The sequence below is a fragment of the Aquarana catesbeiana genome, linkage group LG06 (genome assembly GCF_042186555.1).
Source record: "Aquarana catesbeiana isolate 2022-GZ linkage group LG06, ASM4218655v1, whole genome shotgun sequence".
In the NCBI taxonomy this organism is placed as follows: domain Eukaryota; kingdom Metazoa; phylum Chordata; class Amphibia; order Anura; family Ranidae; genus Aquarana; species Aquarana catesbeiana.
Genome location: NC_133329.1, coordinates 9,282,622 through 9,307,543, shown reverse-complemented (window position 1 = coordinate 9,307,543; position 24,922 = coordinate 9,282,622). Strand labels below are relative to the sequence as shown.

The following is a 24,922-nucleotide window of genomic DNA, read 5'->3' as shown; positions in this document are numbered from 1 at the left end:
TACCCCAATGTTTAGTGTTATTAGTGGTGTACTCCAAGGTTCAATGTTATTAGTGGTGTACCCCAAGGTTCAGTGTTATTGGTGTACCCCAAGGTTCAGTGTTATTAGTAACCACAGGAATCCAGCGTTGCATCAGAGGGGGGCGGGGTCACCCGTGCACGTCACTGGGAAACCACGGCGTTTCCCCTTGTCAGAGGGGGATGGGGTCAAGTGACGGGTGGCCCTGCCCTAAGCTACATAAGAACTGTCAAGCTGGCACTGCGTCATTGGCTAGGTGCCTCCGGTGGAGGCAGGATCCTGTGCGTTTTCCTCGCTGGAGTTTCTGGAGATCATCCATCGCTGGAGATCGAGAATTGGATTACATCTCTGGAGTAGGAGCATGGATTTATTGGATTACATTGCTGGAATCTCTTTTTTATTTTTTATTTTTTTATTTGTAATAAAGGACTTGTCCCAAGCCGTCTCCTGTGGTTTTTTAACATTTTGACACTTTCTTTTTGTGAAATGATAGGGGTACAATGTACCCCTTACCAATTCACATAGGGGGAAGACGGGATCTGGGTGTCCCCTTTGTTAAAGGGTGCTTCCAGATTCCGATAAGCCCCCCGCCCGCAGACCCCCACAACCACCGGGCAAGGGTTATGGGGATGAGGCCCTTGTCCCCATCAACATGGGCACATCCTCCCCATGTTGAGGGCATGTGGCCTGGTATGGTTCAGGAGGGGGGGCTCTCTCCTGCGGCCTGCCAGGTTGCGTGTTCGGATAAGGGTCTATGGTTGGAGGACTGGAGCAAAGCCTGGTCATTAATAGCTAAATGCTCTTTCAACACCACCAGCCTGGAATCTGCCAAAAAAGTCCTCTTTAGGTGGTATTGGGTTCTGGTACGTACAGCATATCCCATTGCAGACTCTATCTATAATGATAGATGTTTAGGAACTGTGTGACAATGGGGTGATGTTCTTCACACATGGTCATCCTGCCCTAAGTTGTTTGCACTTTGGTCTAGAACTTTCGCCATACTTCAGACATTTTTTCATCTGAGAGTCTGTAAGGAAGCCAAATTGTTTAGAACAGTCCGAGAGCAAAATTACATTTCTAAAGGAAAAAAAGTCATTTAAAAGTACTCGTGGCTATAATGAATTGTCGGTCCCGGCAATACACATAAAAGTTCATTGATAAAAACAGCATGGGATTCCCCCACAGGGGAAGCCCGAACCGAAATTAAAAAAAAAATGCGTGGGGTCCCCCCCAAATTCCATACCAGGCCCTTCAGGTCTGGTATAGATATTAAGGGGAACACGCGCCAATTTTTTTTAAAAAATGGCATGGGGTCCCCCCGAAAATCCATACCAGACCCTTTTCCGAGCACGCAACCTGGCAGGCCACAGGAAAAGAGGGGGGACGAGAGAGTACCCCCACTCCTGAACCGTACCAGGCCACATGCCCTCAACATTGGGAGGGTGCTTTGGGGTAGCCCCCCAAAGCACCTTGTCCCAATGTTGATGGGGAGAAGGGCCTGATCCCCACAACCCTTGGCCAGTGGTTGTGGGGGTCTGCGGGCAGGGGGCTTATCGGAATCTGGAAGCCCCCTTTAACAAGGGAACCCCCATATCTCGCCCCCCTGTGTGAAATGGTAAGGGGGTATAAATGTACCCCTACCATTTCACAAAAAAAGTGTGAAAATGGTAAAAAAAAAAGACAATACATGCCTTGGGACAAGTCCTTTATTAAAAAAATTTAAAACTAAAACTGTCCCACGAAGTCTTGTTCTTCTTTCGCTCTGATGGACCGAAAAAAATTTTTGGTGCGGGGTTCCCCTTAAAATCCATACCAGTCCCTTGTCTGGTATGGATTTCGAGGGGGACCCCCACACCATTTTTTTTAAATTTTGTCACGGGGTTCCCCGTAATATCCATACCAGACCTGAAGGGGTATGGACCCCAGGCATTTTTTTTTTTTATTTTGGTTCGGGGTTCACCTGTGGGGGGAACCTATGTCGTTTTTATCAATGAACTTTTTTGTCTATTGCCAAGACCGACAATTCATTATAGCCGCGAGTAGTTTTAAATGACTTTTTTTCCTTTAGAAATGTCATTTTGCTCTCGGACTGTTCTAAACACGGGAAACATGCGCCCCTTTACAGGCATACTATAGACACCCCCGGGTACAAAATTTAAAGGGACATTACACTTTTATTGTTTGACTTTAAGCATTATTAAAATCACTGCTCCTGAAAAAACGGCCGTTTTTAAAACTTTTTTTTGCATTGATACATGTCTCCTGGGGCAGGAGCCAGGTCCGCAAACACTTTTTATGACAATACCATGAATATAAGCCTTTAAAATTTGCACTTTTGATTTCTCCCATAGACTTTTAAAGGGTGTTCCGCGGCTTTCGAATTTGCCGCGAACACCCCAAATTGTTCGCTATTTGGCGAACAGGCGAACACCCGACATTGGGACCATCCCTACTATTAATATCTATTTCTTCTTCAGATAATTCCATACGCCTTTTTTTGGCGACTCAGCTATTACTTCTTAAAACTTAAAACAATAAAAATATTGAAGGATAAAAAAAAAGGGGAAAAAAAATATATGCACTTATTATGATGGGAGGGGGGAGAAAGAAAACAGAACAGTTAAAGTTGTTGCCCCTTTTTATAATGAAGAATGCTTTTGTATGGATCTGATATATATTTTTTTTTCCTTTTCTTCAGGTACTCAAAACTGTACACAGAGAGGTATGTCATCAAGTGACTTTTTTATTTAATAAAGGATTTGTGAAATGTTTGTGTGTGTTTATTTACTATGGTCTTTTTTTTACTATGAACCCCTTACTTAGTCACATGTAGTGGGGGATGTCTGGGTTCTTCTTATCTTAAAGCTGGGTTCACACTATTGCGAATTAGATGTGGGATCCCTGCATCCAATTCGCAATAGCAGGAGATTGTGAATTACTTTCTATATCTCCAATGTGGCTCCGGTGGGAATTTGCACAGGGGCCCTGTGCGTCTTTTGGTTCGTTTCAGGTCCGAAGACAGGCCAAAATTCGGGCACGCGCAGGCATGATATCCTGCTGGACGTCATATGACACCCATTCAGGATAACAGAACCACTTCCCAGCTGTCAATCTGCTATAGCCCAGGTGGGAAGTGATTAAGCTACCTGTTTACTTTTTTGTCCATTTTAAGGACCACACTTTGAAAGTGTGAGTTGGCTCCTTACTGACCTACAGAATTCTTATACATGAGATCAAAGGTTGGCTGAATCGTCTCGCCCTCACGACACAGCTTGTTCCCAGATGGGTTGTTAGATTAGGTTATCAAAGGATTCTCCTAACCTTGAACTCAAGCATTGAAATAGATTGCAATGTTTATTATAATTGTTCTTTCAGTTATACCCATACATATGACCCTACTTCCTTTGTCCTACTGTATGGTTGACATTGTTCACCCCCCCCTTCTTTTTTCTGTTCTTCCTGAAAACTAATAAACATATTGAACAAGAAACCAATCAGTTTCCAGGTTTTATTGCCAAAGCTTAATTGAACAAGCTGAGGTTAGAATCTGATTGCCTACCATGCACAGCTGCTCCAGATTCCGAGTGCTCTCGGTCTAGTAAATCAACCCCAGTATGTCACTGCCAACTTTATCCACCTTACAGTTCCAACAACATACATTTTCCAAATTAAGTGCCAAAACAGACCGAGAGATTTGGTTACAATGTTACCAGTGATCCTGAATGTGTTTTATGAAAATTCAATAGAACATTGTTGTATTTATGTTACAGAGGGGACCTCCCTTACTGTAGTGATGGATGGATTTATGATGTACTATGGTTATTCATCCTACTTGGAGAAAGCTCTGAATTCTGTATCAGCCAGATTCCCCTGTGTCACACGACAATTTACTTCAGTAATCCTGGACTATGCCGGTAAATACAAAAGTCACTACTTGTTACATTGTAATATCCTAATTTCTAAGCAATGTCTCATTTTTGTAGAAATTATTTCACTGGTATCAGTCTGTGAGTGCAAGTCAAGCTGACTACTGAGGTGAATTTCTCGAAATGTCCATCCGCTCTCAACCTGACATGGACTTCTTCACTCTCTGCCACTATACTGATGCTCACCTCTACACCCTCCATTCCGACACATATTCAAATAATTTAACGTTGTTTCTGAACTGGTGCTCACTTTTTTAGTCTCTACTCCTGAAATGATGCACACTTCTTTACTGTGACAGATATGAGCCGGCAACCAGGTGTTCTCGAACATTGTAAATCTTTGTTGGCTACATAAGGTCACATAGTAAAAAGCTTCAAACACATTTGGCCACAGTGGTCATACTCATAGCATGTTAAAATACAAAATGAACACACATGCAAGCTCATATCTATCAGTAAACATGTGCACTGCCAAAAAAAGTGTTTGTTTATCGTTTCATTGTTTTTTTGTATTTGTTTTTTTGTTTTTCAAGTCATTCGTTATGATAGAAAATTCGTAAATTAGAAAATTTGCAAATTCAGAAAATTCGAAAATTTGTAAATTCGTCAATAAAAAATTTGTAAATTCGTCAATTCTAAAATTCAGAAATTAGTAAATTCTAAAATTCAGAAATTCGTAAATTCTAAAATTCAGAACCTTGTAAATTATAAAATTCAGAAATTTGAAAATTCGAAAATCTGAAAATAAGAAAGAAAATAAGAAAGTTCAAAAGAATGAAAATCTGATAAAATCAAACTAACTAACTAACTAACTAACTAACTAACTAACAATAGCTAACTATTAAATTATAGGTATTGGAATTTCCTTTCAAATTTGGCTGTTAGTCAATGTAACGAATATGAATTTATTCAAAGTTACGAATTATCCAAAATAACGAATGCCACATCTAAACAAATGGAATGGAATGAACTAATAATAATAATATTAATAAAAGTTTTTTATTATTATTATTATTATTGTTATTATTATTAGTTCATTTCATTCCATTCCATTTGTTTAGATGTGGCATTCGTTATTTTGGATAATTTGTAACTTTGGATAAATTCGTATTCATTACATTGACTAACAACCAAATTTCTAATACCTATAATTTACCTATATTTATAGTTAGGGATTCATAGTTATTATTTCAGATTTTCCAATTTTCAGGTTTTCAAATTTTCAATTTTCATTCTTATTTTCAGATTTTCGTTCTTTTGAATCTTCGTTCTTATCTTCAGATTTTCGAATTTCCGAAATTTCGGATTTTTGGGTTTTCGAATTTAGAATTTCTGAATTTATGTATTTCCAAGTTTTCAAGTTTTAGAATATTCAAATTTAAGAATCTACGAATTTACGAATTAATGAATTTTCGAATATTTGAATTTACAAATTTACGAATATTTAAATTTACGAATTCCCAGAAAAAATTGTTAAAAGGTTTTACGTTAATTTGGATATTTTCAAATTAACAAATTTGTTGAAAATTTGTTAAAAAACGAATTTGGAACAAAACAAATTACTCATGTCTATCTATAAGTGTTACAGTGCTAAGGGACTGCACATCCCAGCCATGAGCACTGGTCTTCAGCCACAGACAGCATCATTAGCAGTAGAGCTTGGGTATTGGATGCAGTGACTACAATTCTTTACTCTCTGCTCTTGAACCAATGTGCATTCTTCCCCCTACATGCAATGATTAGTGGGTTGTCTATATTTACCTGCTATCTCGCTCAGTCTCTGATGTGATAGCTAGGAGAGGTTTAGGAAGTGACACCACTTCCCAAATGTATATGGAAGCATGGTGGCTGTCTACACAAAGACATAGATGTTCCACTGACCCACTATGCTTTTTCAGGGAATTGGTAGGACCCTAAAAGACGCAAGACAAACTTTAATTTTAAATAAATTGAAACTCTTCCATTACATCTGCTTTTCTGCAAACAGATTATCAACATCAAGCTAACATACTGTCTGAGACTTTCATTAGGGGAAATTAAAAGAGCTGGGGAGTACTAAGCAAGCATTAACTGTTGAAACAACAGACACTTTGGTCAGAAGAATGTAATGCATAGAACATCTTATGTTGTGCAGAGGTCAGGGGTATGTAGTGTAAAGCACAAGTTTTAGAGCAGAATATATAGTGAGCCGCGCAACTTATAGGGTGCAGTGATCAGGATTATGCAACATACAGCATAGAGTACAGCGGTCATGATGAGTAAAACATAAAGCACAGCATACAGAGTGCAGCAGTAAGGAGCAGGTTATGAACAACACTATCTAAGAGCATGATATGTACAATGCTTCACACTGAATCCTTGCTTGGGCCAATCACATCACACAGTGGTATTTGGCAGGCATGTAGAAGTGATTGAGTAGTTCAAGAGTGTGCCACATAGTTAGAAGAATAAGATATAATATCGTTAATAGGTACCATCATCCTAAACATGCATAGAGCAAAATGGGGTTGAAAGAGGAAAGAGAACAAAGACCTCTCCAATTAGGTCGTACCTCTTTCAAAGAAATTGGGACTATTGCGGTACCAGAGGGATATGAACAAGCTTTTTATAAAATTTGGTTTATTTAGAAATAACATTAAAAAGGACCTGTCCTTTTTATTATTATTATTATATGAGATTTATATAGCGCCAACAGTTTACGCAGCGCTTTACAATGTATAAGGGGGACAACACAATTACAGTACAGTTCAATACAAAAGGTACAGGAGGGCCCTGCTCGTAGAGCTTACATTCTAAAGGGAGGGGGTGGTGGTACAAAAGGTAATAGCCCCAATCCAATTTCAATCCTTTCCAATCCTTTCAGCCCCAATCCAATTGTTGTCAAAAGCTTGTAGACTTCACCTTTGTAACATCTCTAAAATATGCCCCTTGTTATATCTCTTGACTAATGCAACTCCCTTCTCATTGGCCAACCTCTCCATAGGCTGTCCCCTCTGTAGTCTTTTATAAATGCTGCTGCCAGGCTTATCCAACATACCAACCGCTCAGTGTCTGCTACCCCTCTCCACAAATCCCTACACTGGTTCCCAATCGCCCAGCGAATTAATTTCAAAATACTAACCACAACATGGAAAGCCATTCACAACTCTGCCCCGAGCTACATCACTAATCTTTTCTCAAAATATCACCCAAACCATCCTCTACACTCCTCTCAAGACCTCCTCCCTTTCAAGCTCCCTTGTCTCCTCCTCCCATGCTCATCTCAAGGATTTCCCCAGAGCCTCTCCCTCTGGAATTCTCTACCAGATGTTAAGAAACAGCTGATGTTAAGAAACAGCATTCCTAAGCTGAGGATATTAAGACTTTGATGGGTTCTCTTACCATCTCTTATGCTACTATTAGTCTTTATAACAGCAGCATTTCATTTTTTTATTTTTAAATATTTTTTTCAGAAACATTTGAGACTATAACCAATGACACAAGTGGTTTTTTACAAAGCATAACAAAAAACTATTGGGATGACATTTCTGCTTATTATAATTACTATTACCATCTACTAAACTGCAATCAGTCCCCCCTCTATGGGCTGAAGAGAGCTCTGGAGATTTCCCCCGCTGAGTCCATCATTTGGGTTTATACAGCTGGCTCCATGACAGATTACAATGACACTCAGCTCCTGTCTGATGTTCATACATTGCTGGAGGAAAAGAAGTCCCAAGTAAGAGTCTTCAATGTAAAGTCTTATATCATCTACGTATCTCTGATCCATAGCTAAACATTTTATTTTTCTCTACAGGTTTATTTTTTGGTGTACCCAATCGGGTTTTGTATACTGGGAGTTTCCCAGCAAGATGTATTAAATGAAATTTCATCTCTTAGTTATGGAGAATTTATTAATATGCAATATACTGACTATTATAAGGTAAGAATCATATTAGAAGCATAGGAAGTGTAACATACCTGGTGGTGGAGCCTGACATGCAGATGTAGGCTTGTCTTACAACACTGGCTTAGGAGCCGTGGTAAGGTAACAGGAAGAGCCATAGCACAGAGTGAGTACAAGTGCCTGGCTGGTCTTCTGTTGGCTGTGCATCCCAGAACAGCAGGAAGACAGACTAGAAGTTGTACTGGTAAGTGGACTGGAGCAGGAGAATGACACAGAACAGCAGGCTCAGATGCAGGGAAGGAATCCGTAAACAGGTTCAGTAAATCCAGGTCAGCAACTAGCAGGCAGGTCAAGTGCATGCAGCAGGCAGAAGAAAAGCCAGAAGTCAGGCCAGGGTCAGTAACAGCACGCAGATAGGCAGATGAGCAGAAGGAGCAAGCAGAGACAATATCCAAAGACAAGACAGGGGTTGGTACAGGCAGCATTCAGGCAGAGTCAGGAGCAGATCAAGTCGGTAGCAAGAAGTCAACACAGGAACGGGTAGCAGAAACTCAGGGAACATAGTAGATCAAACGGCAATGACTTAAGGCCATAGTGAAGCTTAAACAGCCCGCCTGGCACCTATGTGTACTCTTGCACCAGTTAGCACACTCGTGCTTCCAATACCATCTATACACCGATGACACCCAAATCTATCTGTCTACTTCTCATCTCACTCTTTCAGTCTCTTCTCGCATTACTAATTTACTAACTAACATATCAGCATGGATGTCGCACCAGTTCCTTAAATTAAATCTCTCTCTAAAACTGAGCTGGTAATATTCCCCCCTGCCCATGCCCCCCCTCCATGACTTTTCCATCAAAATCAATAATGCAACCATCAATCCCTCCCCTCATGCCAGGGTACTACATGTAATCCAAGTCTCTGACCTGTCCTTTTTATTATTATTATTATATGAGATTTATATAGCGCCAACAGTTTACGCAGCGCTTTACAATGTATAAGGGGGACAACACAATTACAGTACAGTTCAATACAAAAGGTACAGGAGGGCCCTGCTCGTAGAGCTTACATTCTAAAGGGAGGGGGTGGTGGTACAAAAGGTAATAGCCCCAATCCAATTTCAATCCTTTCCAATCCTTTCAGCCCCAATCCAATTGTTGTCAAAAGCTTGTAGACTTCACCTTTGTAACATCTCTAAAATATGCCCCTTGTTATATCTCTTGACTAATGCAACTCCCTTCTCATTGGCCAACCTCTCCATAGGCTGTCCCCTCTGCAGTCTTTTATAAATGCTGCTGCCAGGCTTATCCAACATACCAACCGCTCAGTGTCTGCTACCCCTCTCCACAAATCCCTACACTGGTTCCCAATCGCCCAGCGAATTAATTTCAAAATACTAACCACAACATGGAAAGCCATTCACAACTCTGCCCCGAGCTACATCACTAATCTTTTCTCAAAATATCACCCAAACCATCCTCTACACTCCTCTCAAGACCTCCTCCCTTTCAAGCTCCCTTGTCTCCTCCTCCCATGCTCATCTCAAGGATTTCCCCAGAGCCTCTCCCTCTGGAATTCTCTACCTCAATCTGTCTGGCTATCTCCTACACTAGCTGCCTTCAGGAAAATATGTCCAAAGCTCAGGCTATTATTGACCAGTGACGTCACTAGGGTTGGTGTCACCCAGTGTGGAAAAACATTGTGTCACCCCCCCTTCACCAACTATAGTGCCTCCTCAGTACAAACCCCCCTCCCTCAGTACAGACCCCCCTCCACAAAGTACAGACCCCCCTCTCTCAGTATATGGTGGCACTGCAGGAAGGGATCCCTGAAAATCTGTAATACTTTTTTTTAAAACGTTGCATTTATGAAACATTGAACTTTTGAAAGTAAAAGATGCCAACAAATGTAATACTGGCCACATAACAAATTCAGCAAATCTGGCAGAGGCCGGCTTTTTATAGGGAGTTTTTCTCTTAAACCACAATAGATGAGGCTGGGGAACTGATATGTTCTTATCTATATAATCTCAATATGTCCTAAATCCCTCAAAGTTTTGTGAGAGTTTCATAGTGCTGCATTGTGGGGTTTAGAGCTTTCCATATTACACAACATCCTACAGAAACGTCCAACCCAGGGCTCCTTGGTGGTTCCTAGGTCAGTATATGGAGAACTAAGGCCTGGACTAACCAAAAAACATTTCCATGGTGACCACTGGGCTAATTCTTGTAGGACAAGGCACCAACCATCATAGCTCAGTGTTATCTTTAGCCCTTAATGTACTAAGAGACTTCTACATCTGGTTCAAATGTAGCAAAAGGTCTGTACCCATAAAGATATTCCTTTTTAAATGGTATGTGTTTTTTTCTCACTTATTATTGACAGATAATGCACTCACTGGAATTTTTGCTGTCTAAACCTCTAAACTCATCTGTGCGCATCCTGAACATCAATGAAAATGTCACTGGCATATATACTGCTGTGTTTAATGTTACAACTTCATTAACATATTTACTGATCACAAGAGATGAAACATTCAATCTTAATCTTTCTGATCCAAATGGTACGTTTGTGACCGTAGATTTACAGTACAAATTTCTGAATGTACATATTGTATAAATTCCAAAAAATATAAGAAGATCAAACTGGTGTCCACCATCTCTACCATAAAATGATAATCAATTCTTAAAGCAAAAAAATCACACTAATTGTTCTGTGAGTTCGTGGGTTTCATATTGTTTAAAAAGTCAAACCCAAACTTAGTATAAGAGAATTATTTTCTTATTAGCTCACCAGAAACCTGAGATGTGAACACATTTAATACATTAATGACCCTGGATCCAGGTCATTGTAATTGCCTTTTTTGATGGGCTCTGAGCTTGTGGTAATGGTGTCATATTGAGATCTGTTTGAAATACTTCTAAGATCCTTCAGAATCCAGTGACAGGTGCATATGACCTAGAGCTGACCTTCTTTTGACCTACATTTGACATGCTTCAAGCAGGTTTTGCATTATCATAGACTTGTATGGGGATGCAAAACCCATTGAAAGAATGAACAAAAGTCTGTCAACACAGGTGCTTTTGGACTCCAGGAAAACCCCACACTTTCATTTACTATACATGTGTTTGTGCCAAATACTTCCCATTGGCTGTGTGCCTGGTAGGAAGGATATGAATTTCATGCATATTGGGTACCCCGTAGTTGCAAGTTGTTCGTTTTTCACTATGACATCACAATAATGCCTAATAATGGTACATGAATATGACAACTCGAAAGTGTTTATGATATGAGAACCTTGACTATGATATCTTAAATGTAAATCTTAGCTATGATTAAGCACTGTTAAGTGTGAAACGCATCAGCTCGTTTGTCCCATTTTCTGCTGTGGCTTGTATTTTGGGATTTTTTTACAATAAAGGCTATATTCTGGAGTGTGACTGTCCGGAACTTCCTTTTTGCATAATTATTAATATGTTGGAGGTAAGGCATGTATCTAGCTTGGTGTTACTATGGAGATAATACTTTGTGGATGGCGTAAAATCAATACACACATGTAGAAGAAATTGTATTCTTTTTTTATGGGATGGGATTTTCACCATTTTTATATTCATCATCTCTAAAAGCTTTTATCTAAAATTCTTCAGAGTAGAATTGAAACTGTATGCACACCATCTCCCCCCCAATTGAATTATATTGCTTAAACATTACACTTACAAATGTTTGATGACAAAATGTGTTTATTAGACTTGTTTTTAATGTGTAAATGTTCTCTCAGACCCTCAGACATACCCTCTCTCTGATCTACAAAGAAATTCTGTCCCATACCCATAATGTGCTATCTAAATTTACGCAAAGGTGGTCCAGAGACTTGGGGATTGAAATATCCCCGGGATAATGGCATACCTCATTCACAGTCACACACAAAACATCTATCTCCGGATTCACCCAGGAGAAGAATCGCAAACCCCTATCCCGGTGGTACAGGGACCCATTCACAGTCCACAGAATGTTCCCCAGCACTTCGGATGTCTGCTGGCCCTGTCACAGAGGAAAGGGCACCTACCTCCATGTGTGGTGGGAGTGTGGTTGGGTTCGCCCGTTTTGGAACTGCATTTTTGAAATTTACAATGACATGTATAATGAGTTGCCCGTTCCCTCCCCTAAGGTAGCCCTCCTCTCTATCCTACCTGGTCCAATGAACTCACATAAGAAGTGCCTTCTCAGGTTCTTTCTGTCAGCCGCTCATCATGCCATAATGCTACATTGGAAATCAGAAGTTATCCCCTCCCCCCTCCATAAATGGGTAAACATCATCAACGACACCATGCTTATGGAGGAACTGCAGGCTAAGGTGGGAGATACATGGGACAAATACACCAAACTATGGTACATCTGGCTTCATTACTCCTCCTCTGACCCTCTCCTTAACAGGATTTCTACTTAGGGAGCATAACTGCTTAGATCTAGATGTATAATATATAATGTATAGTGGGGTTGACCCGATACCAATACTAGTATCGGTATCGGCACTGATACCAAGCATTTGCCCGAGTACTTGTACTTGGACAAATGCTCCCGATACTTCACCCGATACCTGGACAGTCAGCGGTGATCGGTGAGTGGGGGAGTTACAAGCTTCTCCCCCCTTTCAGCTGCTTTAGTGAAATCTATACAGCAGTGATCGGTGCTTGTAACTCACCCACACATGATCATCGCTGACTGTCACCACATCCTCCTCCAGTCCCCCTCCATGCCCCCTCCGTTCTGCTGTCCCCCTCCTTTCTTCCTCTGTGTCCCCCGCCATTCTGCTTCTGTCCCCCTCCATTCTGCTGTCCCCTTCCTTTTTTCCTCTGTGTCCCCCGCCATTCTGCTGCTGTCCCCGTGGTTCTGCTGCTGTCCCCCACCTTTCTGCTGCTGTCCCCCTCCTTTCTGCTGCTGTCCCACTCCAGTTTTCTCCGTGTCCCCCTCCGTTCTGCTGCTGTCCCCCTCCGTTCTGCTGTCCCCCTCCTTTCTTCCTCCTTGTTCCCCGCCGTTCTGCTGCTGTCCCCCTCCATTCTGCTGTCCCCCTCCTTTCTTCCTCCGTGTCCCCCTCCGTTCTGCTGCTGTCCCCCTCCGTTCTGCTGTCCCCCTCCTTTCTTCCTCCGTGTCCCCCTCCGTTCTGCTGTACCCCTCCTTTTTTCCTCCATGTCCCCCTCCGTTCTGCTGTCCCCCTCCTTTCTTCCTCTGTGTCTCCCGCCATTCTGCTTCTGTCCCCCTCCGTTCTGCTGCCTACCTCCTTTCTTCCTCCGTGTCCCCCCGCTGTTCTTCTGCTGTCCCCCGCCATTCTGCTGCTGTCCCCCACCTTTCTGCTGCTGCCCCCCCTTTCTGCTGCTGTCCCACTCCAGTCTTCCTCTGTGTCCCCCTCCGTTCTGCTGTCCCTCTCCATGTCATCCTCCTTCCTTTTCTGTATGAATAGAGTCAGTGATCACTGACTCTGTCTGTTCATATAACTGAAAGATTGTAATCTCCTGTGATTACGATGTCTCAGTTTATGAATGGAGAGGAGCTGCTGTCTTCTCTCCATTCATTTTCAGTGCAGCTGAGGCTGCAGAGAAAGGAATTGGGGAATTTCTATCCTCGGTCTCTTTCTCTGTCTCAAGGGGGAGATTTCAGGGGTCTATTAGGACCCCTGATATCTCACAAAGCCCCCCCAACAGGGCTGATTAAAAAAAAAAAGTATTGCAATAAATGATAAAAAAATTATTGTAAAAAAATAATAAAAAATAAAATAAAAAACACACAGACACCATCCACCCCCTCCCTCCCTAAAAAAAAGAAAAAAAAAAGAAAGCATTGTAAAGAAACAAAAAAAAAAATTTGTAAAACCCCCCCCCCAAAAAACTGTCACGTGACATTAAAAAAAAGTATCGGTAATCGGTGAGTACTTGAAAAAAAGTATCGGTACTTGTACTCGGTCTTAAAAAAGTGGTATCGGGACAACCCTAACGTATAGTATTGGTTACCCTCTGCTAGGGGCTACCAGTGGAATCGGATCTCTAACTTTGACAGCTGCATTTTCCCCCCAAAGTCACTGTCCCTACCTCCCCCCCTCTGATCTTTCTTCCTGCCCTCTTCTATACCCCCACCTATTTATTTTTGAATTGTATATCATTACCTGTAACACAAAATGTCATGAATATCAAACTATGTTATGGAGAACTGTTTCAAGTACAGGCAGTCCCTGACTTACGAACAACTCCTACTTACAAACGGTCCCGGCTGCTTGTGCTCCACGCTGGTCCTGGATACCTCCAAGCAGCTATCTTGCCACATTCCACGCTGCAGTACTTCATGTAGAGCCCCAGGAACATTCCACAATCCTGCACAGGTGAAACCACTTAAGCCCCAGACCATTTGGCTGCCCAAAGACCAGAGCACTTTTTGCGATTCGTCACTGCGTCGCTTTAACTGACAATTGTGTGGTCGTGCAACGTGGCTCCCAAACAAAATTGACGTCCTTTTTTCCCCACAAATAGAGCTTTCTTTTGGTGGTATTTGATCACCTCTGCAGTTTTTATTTTTTGCGCTATAAACAAAAAAATCGCAACAATTTTGAAAAAAAAATACATTATTTTTTTACTTTTTGCTATAATAAATATCCCCAAAAAATATATAAAAAAACATTTTTTTTTCCTCAGTTTAGGCCGATATGTATTCTTCTACATATTGTTGGTAAAAAAAGTCTCAATAAGCGTATATTGATTGGTTTTCGCAAAAGTTATAGTGTCTACAAAATAGGGGATAGATTTGTGGCATTTTTATTAATAATTTTTTTTACTAGTAATGTCTGCAATCAGCAATTTTTATCATGACTGCGACATCATAGTGGACAGATCGGACACTTTTGGTGCAATTTTGGGACTGTTCACATTTATACAGCGATCAGTGCAATTAAAAATGCATTGATTACTGTGTAAATGTGACTGACAGTGAAGGGGTTACTTCTTGTTTACATCAGCATTTCCCCGTTCTTCCTCTCCATGAGACGATCGCGGGTATCCCTGCGGACATTGAGTCTGCGGGAGCTGCGATCACACTCACGGAGGTCGCGGCACACCCGCAAACCGCTTCTTAAAGGGCAACATACAGGTACTTTAATCTGCCTGTATGTGCCCTTCTGCCGACGTATATCGTCCTGAGCCAGTCGGCAAGGGGTTAACATGTTCGTAACTCGGGAACTTCCTGTACTTATACAACTGTTTGCAATGTTTGGTATACATCGTGGTATTTGTTTACCACTACCCCCTTTTCTTTATTCTGTACCCCCTTTTTGTTTTATCTGAAAATCAATAACACATATTCAACCTTAATGTATACATGTATTTAAATTGTATCTACCTATTTCTCCTTTATTGTTTTAGGAAGCACATTTAAATTTAAAAAAAATCCATACTATAATTATGCTGTTCTAAGTTCACATTTGGTAAAAAGTCCGGCTGCGGGATCCTGGATTCTGAATGCTCAGGGGAGTACATCACTTTCTGTTCAGATATTGGGATTTACTGGTAAGTTCTATCATCTCACTGTACTGTATATGAATAATTCTGACTCCTCTCTGAGGTCCTCTCCTATGACTTGTCTAATAGAATCATTCCTGCTATTTGGAAAAATGTTGAAATTCAGACCAGATTTCATGGATATGTTAAATTCAGGACAAATATGAATCCGGAATTTGGTGGGGTTTTTTTTTTTTGGCAGTTTGGATTCACAAACGTCTTATGGGATCCATATGACCTCCATTAAACCCATCTAGTGATGCTGCAAAATATGGTATTCCCCCTGGTATGAGGAGGGATACAAACTTGCAAGGGAGACCCCAAAAGAGTTCACCTCTCCTCCCCATTGTGGTTTAGGGAGAAGGTTGTTTATGGAGAGATTGTTGTGGTAGCATTCATTAGAAGATAGGAGATCAGCAATTTACAGCAACTGGTTACAGTGAGGGCAGCACAGGTCAATGTTAATATTCCTTTTTTAAACTGTTGTACAAAAAGAAAAAGTTGTTTTTTTTTTTTAATTCAAATCGATCCTCTTAAAGGCATAAGCATCTCTGCACCTTTAACTATTGGCAGTCAGTGTGTATTGTTGTAGTCCATTGGCTTGCCAATTGTTATCCGGTACAGTTTTTGGAATTAATGCCTCACACTATATATGCATCTATCCCTACTACTGTTATTATTATTATTTTTATACAGGATTTCTATAGCGCCGATAGTTTACGCAGCGCTTTACAACATTAGGGCAGACAGTACAATTACAATACAATTTAATACAGGAGGAAGAGGCCCCTGCTCAATAGAGCTTACAATCTAGGAGGGAGGGTTGAGTTATACAAAAGGGTAATAGCTGTGGGGGATGAGCTAATGGAGAAAATAGTGCAGTTGTTAGATGGAAGCAGGATAGGCTTCTCTGAAGAGGAAAGTTTTCAGGAACCGCCTAAAAGTGGATACATTTGGAGACCTTCTGACAGATAGGGGTAGGGAATTCCAGAGGATGGGCGAGGCTCAGGAGAAGTCCTAGAGGCGGATATGGGAGTTGGTGACGAGTGAGCTAGAGAGCAGGAGGTCTTGGGAGGAACGAAGAGGGTGATTAGGTTGGTATTTTGAGACTAGGCTAGTGATGTAGCTGGGGGCAGAGTTGTGGATGGCTTTGTAACTTATTGTTAGTATTTTGAATTTAATTCGTTGGGCGAGTGGCAGCCAATGGAGGGATTGGCAGAGAGGGGTAGCAGACACTGAGCGGTTTGTAATGTGGATGAGTCTGGCAGCAGCATTCATGATGGACTGAAGGGGGGATAGTCTATTTAAAGGTAAGCCAATGAGGAGTGAGTTGCAGGAGTCAAGGCAAGAGATAACCAGGGAGTGAATCAGGAGCTTTGTGGTTTCATTGGTTAGAAAAGGACGTAGTTTAGAGATGTTGCGGAGGTTGAGCTTTGGAAAGTGATTGTTGTTATCTATCCATTCCAAGACTCCTGCCACCTGCCAGGACCACTCACCTAGTAATACAGTGGGGCAAAAAAGTATTTAGTCAGCCACCAATTGTGCAAGTTCTCCCACTTAAAAAGATGAGAGAGGCCTGTAATTGTCATCATAGGTATACCTCAACTATGAGAGACAAAATGTGGAAACAAATCCACACAATCACATTGTCTGATTTTTGAAAGAATTTATTTGCAAATTATGGTGGAAAATAAGTATTTTGTCAATATCAAAAGTTCATCACAATGCTTTGTTATATATCCTTTCTTGGCAATGACAGAGGTCAAACGTTTTCTGTAAGTCTTCACAAGGTTGTCACTAGGGATGAGCCGAACACCCCCCCGGTTCGGTTCACATCAGAACATGCGAACGGACTGAAAGTTCACGCAAACTTTCAAACCCCGTTAAAGTCTATGGGACTCGAACGTAGGAAATCAAAAGTGCGAATTTTAAAGGCTAATATGCAAATGATTGTTCTAAAAAGTGTTTGGGGACCCGGGTCCTGCTCCAGGGTACATGTATCAATGCAAAAAAGTTTTAAAAATGGCTGTTTTTTCGGGAGCAGTGATTTTAATGATGCTTAAAGTGAAAAAATAGAAGTAAAATATTCCTTTAAATATCGTGCCTGGGGGTGTCTATAGTATGCCTGTAAAGTGGCGCGTGTTTCCCGTGTTTAGAACAGTCCCTGCACCAAATGTCATTTTTAAAGGAAAAAAAGTCATTTAAAACTGCTTGCGGCTTTAATGTCATGTCTGGTCCTGGCAATATGGATGAAAATCATTGAGAAACCCCCCCCCAGCCCATTACAAGCCCCTTTGGGTCTTGTATGGATATTAAGGGGAACCCCGCACCCAAATATGTTCAGGCCCTATATACTCTGAACAGCAGTATACAGGCGGTGCAAACAAGACAGGAACTGTAGGTAGAATCTGTTTGTAATTTTGAACTGGTACATTTTTTACGTGTAGCTCCAGCCAAAAAAACTCTCTCTAAGCTTATTGGAAAACATAGGGAAGGGTTATCACCCCTCAACATTTTTTTTGCTGTCTGTGCACCTGTTCAGAAGATTTCACCTCACTTTCTGTCCCAGTGACAATTGGATTTTGAAAATTTGTGTTTTTTAATGAAACAAGGAACTCTTACAGGGGAGAATTTCCCTTCCTATGGGTAGATTTCCTCTCACTTCCTGTTGTCTTCTTCCGTTTGCAAGTAGGAGTCGTTTGTAAGTTGGATGTTTGAAAGTAGGGGCCTGCCCTATATACTCAGCAGAAATTTGGGTCTTAGATGTTGGTGGTACCAGAACACTGTAAGCCCTCACAGTTACTCTTGGTGGGCGCAGAAACGGGCTCTGCTGTGAAATATTAGATCAAGAATAGTAATTACATGCCCCTGTTGAACAGGGTCAGAAAAATTGGGCATTAGGCACTGGTGCTGGTGCCACAACACTGCAACTCCTCACAGATACTCTAGTTGGAGCGCAGGAATGAGCCCTGCTGCAAAGTATTGCATCAAAAATTGTAATTATACAAACAGGGGCAGAAAAATTGGGCCTTAGGCACTGGTGCTGGTGCCAAAACACTGCAACCCCTCACAGATACTCTAGTTGGAGTACAGGAATGAGCCCTCCTTCAAAGTATTGCATCAAAAATTGTAATTATGCGCCCCTGTTAAACAGGGGCAGAAAAATTGGGCCTTAGCCACTGGTGTCGGTGCCCAGAACCAAAAATGTTCTTACAAGCTATCAGCATGAACATTGAGGAGGAAGAGGATAGTCACTCAGCATAACACGATAGTCACTCAGCATCAGCATAGGCAGTCTTGAAGGGATCTCACATTAAAAAAAAAATATTCGGTTACATCAGCATCAGGTGCTTGATAGCTGATGATCCAAGACTGATTCATTTTTATGAAGGTCAGCCGATCGACCGATTCGGTGGACAGGCGCACCCTGTGATTGGTTACAAAGCCTCCAGCAGCACTGAATGTGCGTTCCGAAAGAACGCTGGATGCAGGACAGGCCAGTAGCTCAATTGCATACTGTGCAAGCTCTGGCCAGTGATCCATCCTCAAGACCCAGTAACCCAGAGGATTTTCGGTGGAAAAGGTGTCCAAGTTTGATCTTGCCCCTAGGTATTCCTGCACCATGAGAATCAGATGCTGGTGATGGTTGCTGGAAGCGATCATACCTTAAATAAAAAAATGTCTGAACGCATCGGTCAGACGGCCACCTTTTCCACCGCTCCTTCTGTGACCGACCGAAGGCTCAGCAACACGTTGTCCAGGAGGACCAGGATATTGTAACCTCGCAGGCTCTGGAAACATGTTGCACAAACCTTTCTGCAAGGCCTCCCGAAGATGTTTCATCCTCTGCTCTCTCTGCGATGGCAAGATAAGGTCCGCAACCTTACCCTTGTAACGTGGATCAAGGAGGGTTGCCAGCCAGTAATGATCCCTCTCCTTGATACCACAAATACGAGGATCCTTCCAAAGGCTTTGTAGGATCAGGGAGGCCATGCAGCATAGGTTTGCTGAGGCATTCGGTCTGGAGTCCTCTGGGTCACTAAGGATGACATGATCCACAGCCACCTCCTCCCAGCCATGTACAAGTCCATGGGTTTCTTCGGACTGTAAATGATCCCTTGAAGACTGCTGCTGATGCTGAGTGCTAGGCTCCACCTTCACGCTGACACAATCCTCCTCCTCCTCCCTCTTTCTGTGCGATCGGAGGGCACGCAGGAACACTGTCTGGATAAAGGGCCTTGAGAGGTAAGGAAGTCCTCCTCTTCCTGCCTCTGTTCTGCCTCAAGTGCCTTGTCCATTATTCCATGCAGCGTGTGCTCCAACAGGTGGACAAGAGGGACAGTGTCACTGATGCATGCACTGTCACTGCTCACCATTCTATTATTGATGGCCCTCTGCTGTGTGTGCAGCTGCTGCAGCATGGTCAACGTTGAGTTCCACCTGATGGACATGTCACAGATTAGGCGGTTCTTGGGCAGGTTAAATTCCTTTTGGAGGTCAGCCAGCTGAGCACTGGCATTATATGACCTGTGGAAATGCACACAGACTTTCCTGGCTTGCCTCAGGACATCCTGTAAGCTCGGGTACCTGCCCATCAACCGTGTCACCACCAAGTTAGGGACGTGGGACAAACAATGCACATGGGTCAGTTGTCCCTCTCGAAGGGCGGAGAGGAGGTTGGTGCCATTGTCGCAAACCACCATTCCTGGCTTAAGCTGGCATGGCATCAACCACCTCTGAGCCTGCCCCTGCAGAGCTGACAGAATCTCTGCCCCAGTGTGGCTCGTGACCCCGAACACACCAGCTCAAGCACCGCATGGCATCTTTTTGCCTGCATGCTTGCATAGCCCCTTGAACGCCTATGGAGCACCGCTGGTTCTGAGGACAAATCAGCACAGAAAGAGGCCATGGAGGGAGAAGAAGAGGAGGGGGTGGAGGAGAGAGGTGTGGCAGAATCACCACTAGTAGAATTTTGGAGGCGTGGTGGCGTAACAACTACTGCACCCTGTCCTACATCCTTCCCAGCTGACAGCAGTCACCCAGTGCGTGGTGAAAGATAGGTAACATCCTTGTCCATGCCTGCTGGACCATGAGTCAGTGGTAATATGCACCTTACCGCTGACCGCCCTGTCCAGCGAGGCATGGACATTGCCTTCCACATGCCGGTAGAGAGCAGGAATCATCTTCCATGAAAAAAAGTGGTGTTTGGGAACCTGCCACTGAGGTACTGCATATTCCACAAACTCACGGGTTGCAGAGTCTATCAACTGAAAAGGCAGCAGTTGAAGTGCTAGCAATTTAGCCAAGCTAGCATTCAACCGCTGGGCATGTGGATGGCTGGGAGTGAACTTCTTTTGCCGGTGGAGCAATTGGGGTAGGGAAATCTGCCTGCTAGAATCGGACGTTGGTGTACCGATAGCAGATTTCCCGCAAGTACTTGGCAGTGGCACACCTAATTCTACACCTTCATTCCTCTCAGTGCAGGTTTCTGAGAGGACTGAAGGTATAGTGGGGTTAGAGATCCCAGCTGATGAGGAGGAAGAAGGAGAGGTCCGCCTTTTTCTTTGGTGTGGGTCTATTAGGTAGTGTTGCCAACGGGCTGCATGGAAGCTCGACATATGTCTGATTAAGCTTGTGGTGCCCAAGCGCTTGCTGTCTAGTCCACTCTTAATACGCTTCAGACATATGTTGCAAATAGCAACAGTGCTATCTGCTGCACACGTCTCATAAAAGGCCCGCACCAAAGAACTTTTGGAATAACGTGCAGAGTCACCAGCGCCCTGCACTTGCGGAGCTCTGCGGTGTGATGCAGTCAGTTGGCTGCCCTTAAGCTGGCCCCTGGAGGGCATCCTGCCTCATTGCAGATGTGCCTCCTCCTCCTCTCTCCTATCAGGCACCTACATAGAGTCAGTGAGCTCATCATCCCCTCCCTTCTCGTCACTGGAGCAAACCTGGAAGTATACTGCAGCTGGGGGAACATGACTGCCAGTTTGTTGTCCTTCTTGGGCAATCCCTCTCTCTGGGCTCACGTTACTGCCTTCATCAAGCTGGGTACTATCATCAGAGCCTTCAAAATGCTGCGCATCCTCCTGCAGTATGTACCCGACACTGTGGTCGAACAGTTCGGAGACTCCTCCGGTGGGGTTAGGGAAGGAGTAACTGATGATGACCTCGAGTCCAAGGAATTGGCTGCTTTGGCACCTGCATTGGCAGCCAAGGTAGCCTGGGTGACAAAGGATGAGGAGGATGAGGACGGCTTGGTCATCCACATGGCCAGCTGCCGAGAAAAAGGACAAGCGTGCCCCATGGATGCACCATGTCCACGACCAGCACTGTTGCCTCTAGACACAGAGCCTGCTTGCCCTCTTTTATTGGCCTGTGACTGTCTGCCTCTCCTTGTTGGCCTTCCAGACATACTGTCTTTGATGTATTGGAATAGGTACACAAGGAATGGCCTGCAGTGAGCGCTGAACAAAGCTGGGATGTGTATATATACTGATTATACTGCAGCTAGCTGAATCGCCTCCCTGCCTGTAGTATTATTAGGAAGAAAACAACAGGAATTGTCTGCAGTGAGCTTTAGCTGCACACTGTGCCCATTATACAGTACACTAATATACTGCAGCTAGATGAGTCAACTGCCTGCCTGTGGTATTATTAGGAAGAGAGCACCAGCAATTGTCTGCAGTTAGCTTTAGTTGCACACTGTGCATAGGATACAGTACACTGACTGAAAATACTGCAGCTGCCTGCCTGTGGTATTATTAAAACTACTGTATGAAGCTCCCCCCAGCCCCCTCAATAGTTACCGAAGCTTGAAAAAGAAGCAAATCTTTTGACTCTCTCTCTCTCCTCACTGGATAAAAAGATTCAAGCAGGTTGCTATGGGGTACTAAGAATGGGGGAGGAGCCAGGAGTGCCAACAGGGGACCCTGAATGTCACACCACTTCCTCAAACTGAATCTATCTAAAACAAAGCTCTTAAAATTTCCTCCCCCACGTGCCCCCTCCCCTGACTTCTGTCAAGATCAATATCACAATTCCTCCCCACATGCCAGGGTGCTAGGGGTAACCTTAGACTCTAAACTGTCCTATCAGGCCCACATCCAATTCCTGTCCAAATTATGCCGCCTTAGCCTCCGCAACATCTCTAGAATATGCCCCTTTTTAACCAATGACACCACCAAGCTTCTAATTCACTCCCTGGTTATCTCTTGCCTTGACTACTGCAACTCCCTCCTCATTGGGTTACCTTTACATAGACTATCTCCCCTTCAGTCCATCATGAATGCTGCTGCAAGACTCATCCATCTGGGGGCACACGTGCAGGCGTGCTCCCGAGTCCTGTTGCTGCATCCATTGACACAGACCGCAGGACTCAGCCCCGCCCCCCAGCTCCTATGTCACTGGATTTGATTGGCATCAGCGGGAGCCAATGGCTGCGCTGCTATCAATCTATCCAATGAGGACCCGAGACAGCGGCTCGAGCTGCTGTGCTCGTCCCCGTCGATGGAACGATTGGGTTCAGGTATGTAAAAGGGGGGGCTCTGGGGGGCAGCTGCACTACAGAGGGTTTTTCACCTTACTGTATAGAGTGTGTTAAGGTGAAAAACCCCAATGGTTTACAACCCCTTTAAAGAAGCCTACCCTGCTTCTAACTATTACAGTGTTTTACTTTCTCCGTCAGATCATCCCCCACAGCTATTACCTTTTGTATCACTTGACCCTCCCTCTTAGATTGTAAGCTCTTAATGAGCAGGGCCCTCTGAATCCTCTTGTACCAAATTGTAATGTAAATGTACTGTCTGCCTTCATTTTGTTAAGCGCTGCACAAACTGTTGGGGCTATATAAATCCTGTATAATAATAATAGGATCGGAGGATCGGGGCTGCACTGTGTAAAAACCTTTGAAATTAATTCCTTTATGGGCTGAATATACTAATCACTGAATATATGTTTATAAAGCACAGACCTCAATCCTGTATGAATGCAATGCTAACTGCATATAGCACAGCATCGTGTAGAGTGGAATGTGAGCAATGCATTGTTGGCGGAGTGTAAATGAGAACTTTATAATTATACTTGTCACTAAATGTTATCTGGAATGATGATTTGCTATTTACAAAAGATGCATGCCAAGGAACACAATCTAATATACTTATTTTTTTTTGTAGGGTTGAACTCATCAGGTAAGCTCAGCATATAATAGATTTGTGATTTCTTTATATGTAAATATTCCATTTCTGTTATCTTTATGTTATGTGTAGAGCTCATCTGTTTATAGATGCTATTCAGCATGGTCACCGCCCCAGAGATATGCAGAGCAAAACGTCTGCTGTTACCTATGTTTGTTCTCTACAACTGATACTTTTTCAGGTTTGGATTTTTCTTGTGCACCCTGAAGTAGAAATGTATTAAGGTTCATTTTTTTAAGCAAATGAATGATAAATATAAGTCCTAATGTCGCGTACACATGATCAGAAATTCAGCCAGCAAAAGACCGATGAGAGCTTTTGGTCGGAAAATGTGACCGTGTGTATGCTCCATCGGACTTTTGCTGGCCGAATTCCAGCCAGCCAAAGATTGAGAGCATGTTCTCAATTTTTTGGTCGGAAAAAGTTCAGATCGGAAATTCCGATCGTCTGTAGCAATTCCAAGGCGCAAAATTCCTACGCATGCTCGGAAACAATTCGACACATGCTCGGAAGCATTGAACTTCATGTTCTCGGCTCGTCGTAGTGTTGTACGTCACCGCATTCTTGATGGTTGAAAGTTCAGCAAACTTTTGTGTGACCGTGTGTATGCAAGCCAAGCTTGAGCGGAATTCCGTCGGAAAAAACATCCAAGATTTTTCTGACCGAAAATCCGCTCGTGTGTACAAGGCATAAGGCTCCATTCACACCTGAGTGTATTGATTTACTGCAATTTTTTGGGGTGTTATTTAAAGCTTTTTTGCAGCTTTTTACAAGCTTTTTTACAGCATTTTAGAAGTGTATTACAAGCATTTTACAGCTTCAGGTGGTTTTTTTTGGCCAAAAGAAAGCACTAGGGGAAGGAGAGGAAATCAGAGATGGAGATCTGCTATTTGAGCAGAAAACGCTCTTAAAAAACGCTCGAAAAACGCTCAAGTGAGGCGTTTCTATTGAAGTTTAAAGGGCCAAAAATGCTTGTAATCTGTAAAAAAAAAAAAAAAAAAAAGCTCATGTACTTTTTTTTGAGTGATAGGAATTTTACTTTAGGCAACAGAATGCTCAGATGTGAACAGTGGTCATTGAAACAAATGGCATTTGAGAGTTTTAGAGCTGCAAGCTTCAAGCAGAAAATTGCTCAGGTGTGAATGGGGCCTTATGGGGTTTTTTTGCATGAAGATGAGACGGATTCTCACTCAAAACAGACACACAATTAAGAAGTGATCAGTGGCTGGGTTTATTCTGGGTTTATTCTCAGTTTATTCTGCCCCAAGGCAGCACCAAGCCTCGCGATCACCTGATGCTTCCACCCCACTCTCACGGAGCCCAGTGAAGTCCATTGGATGACAGTGACAGACACA

At 42.9% G+C, this 24,922-nt stretch overlaps 1 protein-coding gene across 1 annotated transcript in view; it reads left to right on the top strand.

Moving 5' to 3' along the window:
• Window positions 1-24,922, top strand: part of LOC141147840 (uncharacterized) — a 151,139-nt gene that overhangs the window by 77,159 nt on the left and 49,058 nt on the right. Inside the window, exons 3-9 of the mRNA XM_073635005.1 lie at window positions 2,717-2,740; window positions 3,789-3,932; window positions 7,397-7,662; window positions 7,741-7,866; window positions 10,220-10,397; window positions 15,238-15,381; window positions 23,547-23,561. Of these exons, the coding sequence (XP_073491106.1) occupies window positions 2,717-2,740; window positions 3,789-3,932; window positions 7,397-7,662; window positions 7,741-7,866; window positions 10,220-10,397; window positions 15,238-15,381; window positions 23,547-23,561 (897 nt within the window). The remainder of the gene's footprint in view (window positions 1-2,716; window positions 2,741-3,788; window positions 3,933-7,396; window positions 7,663-7,740; window positions 7,867-10,219; window positions 10,398-15,237; window positions 15,382-23,546; window positions 23,562-24,922) is intronic.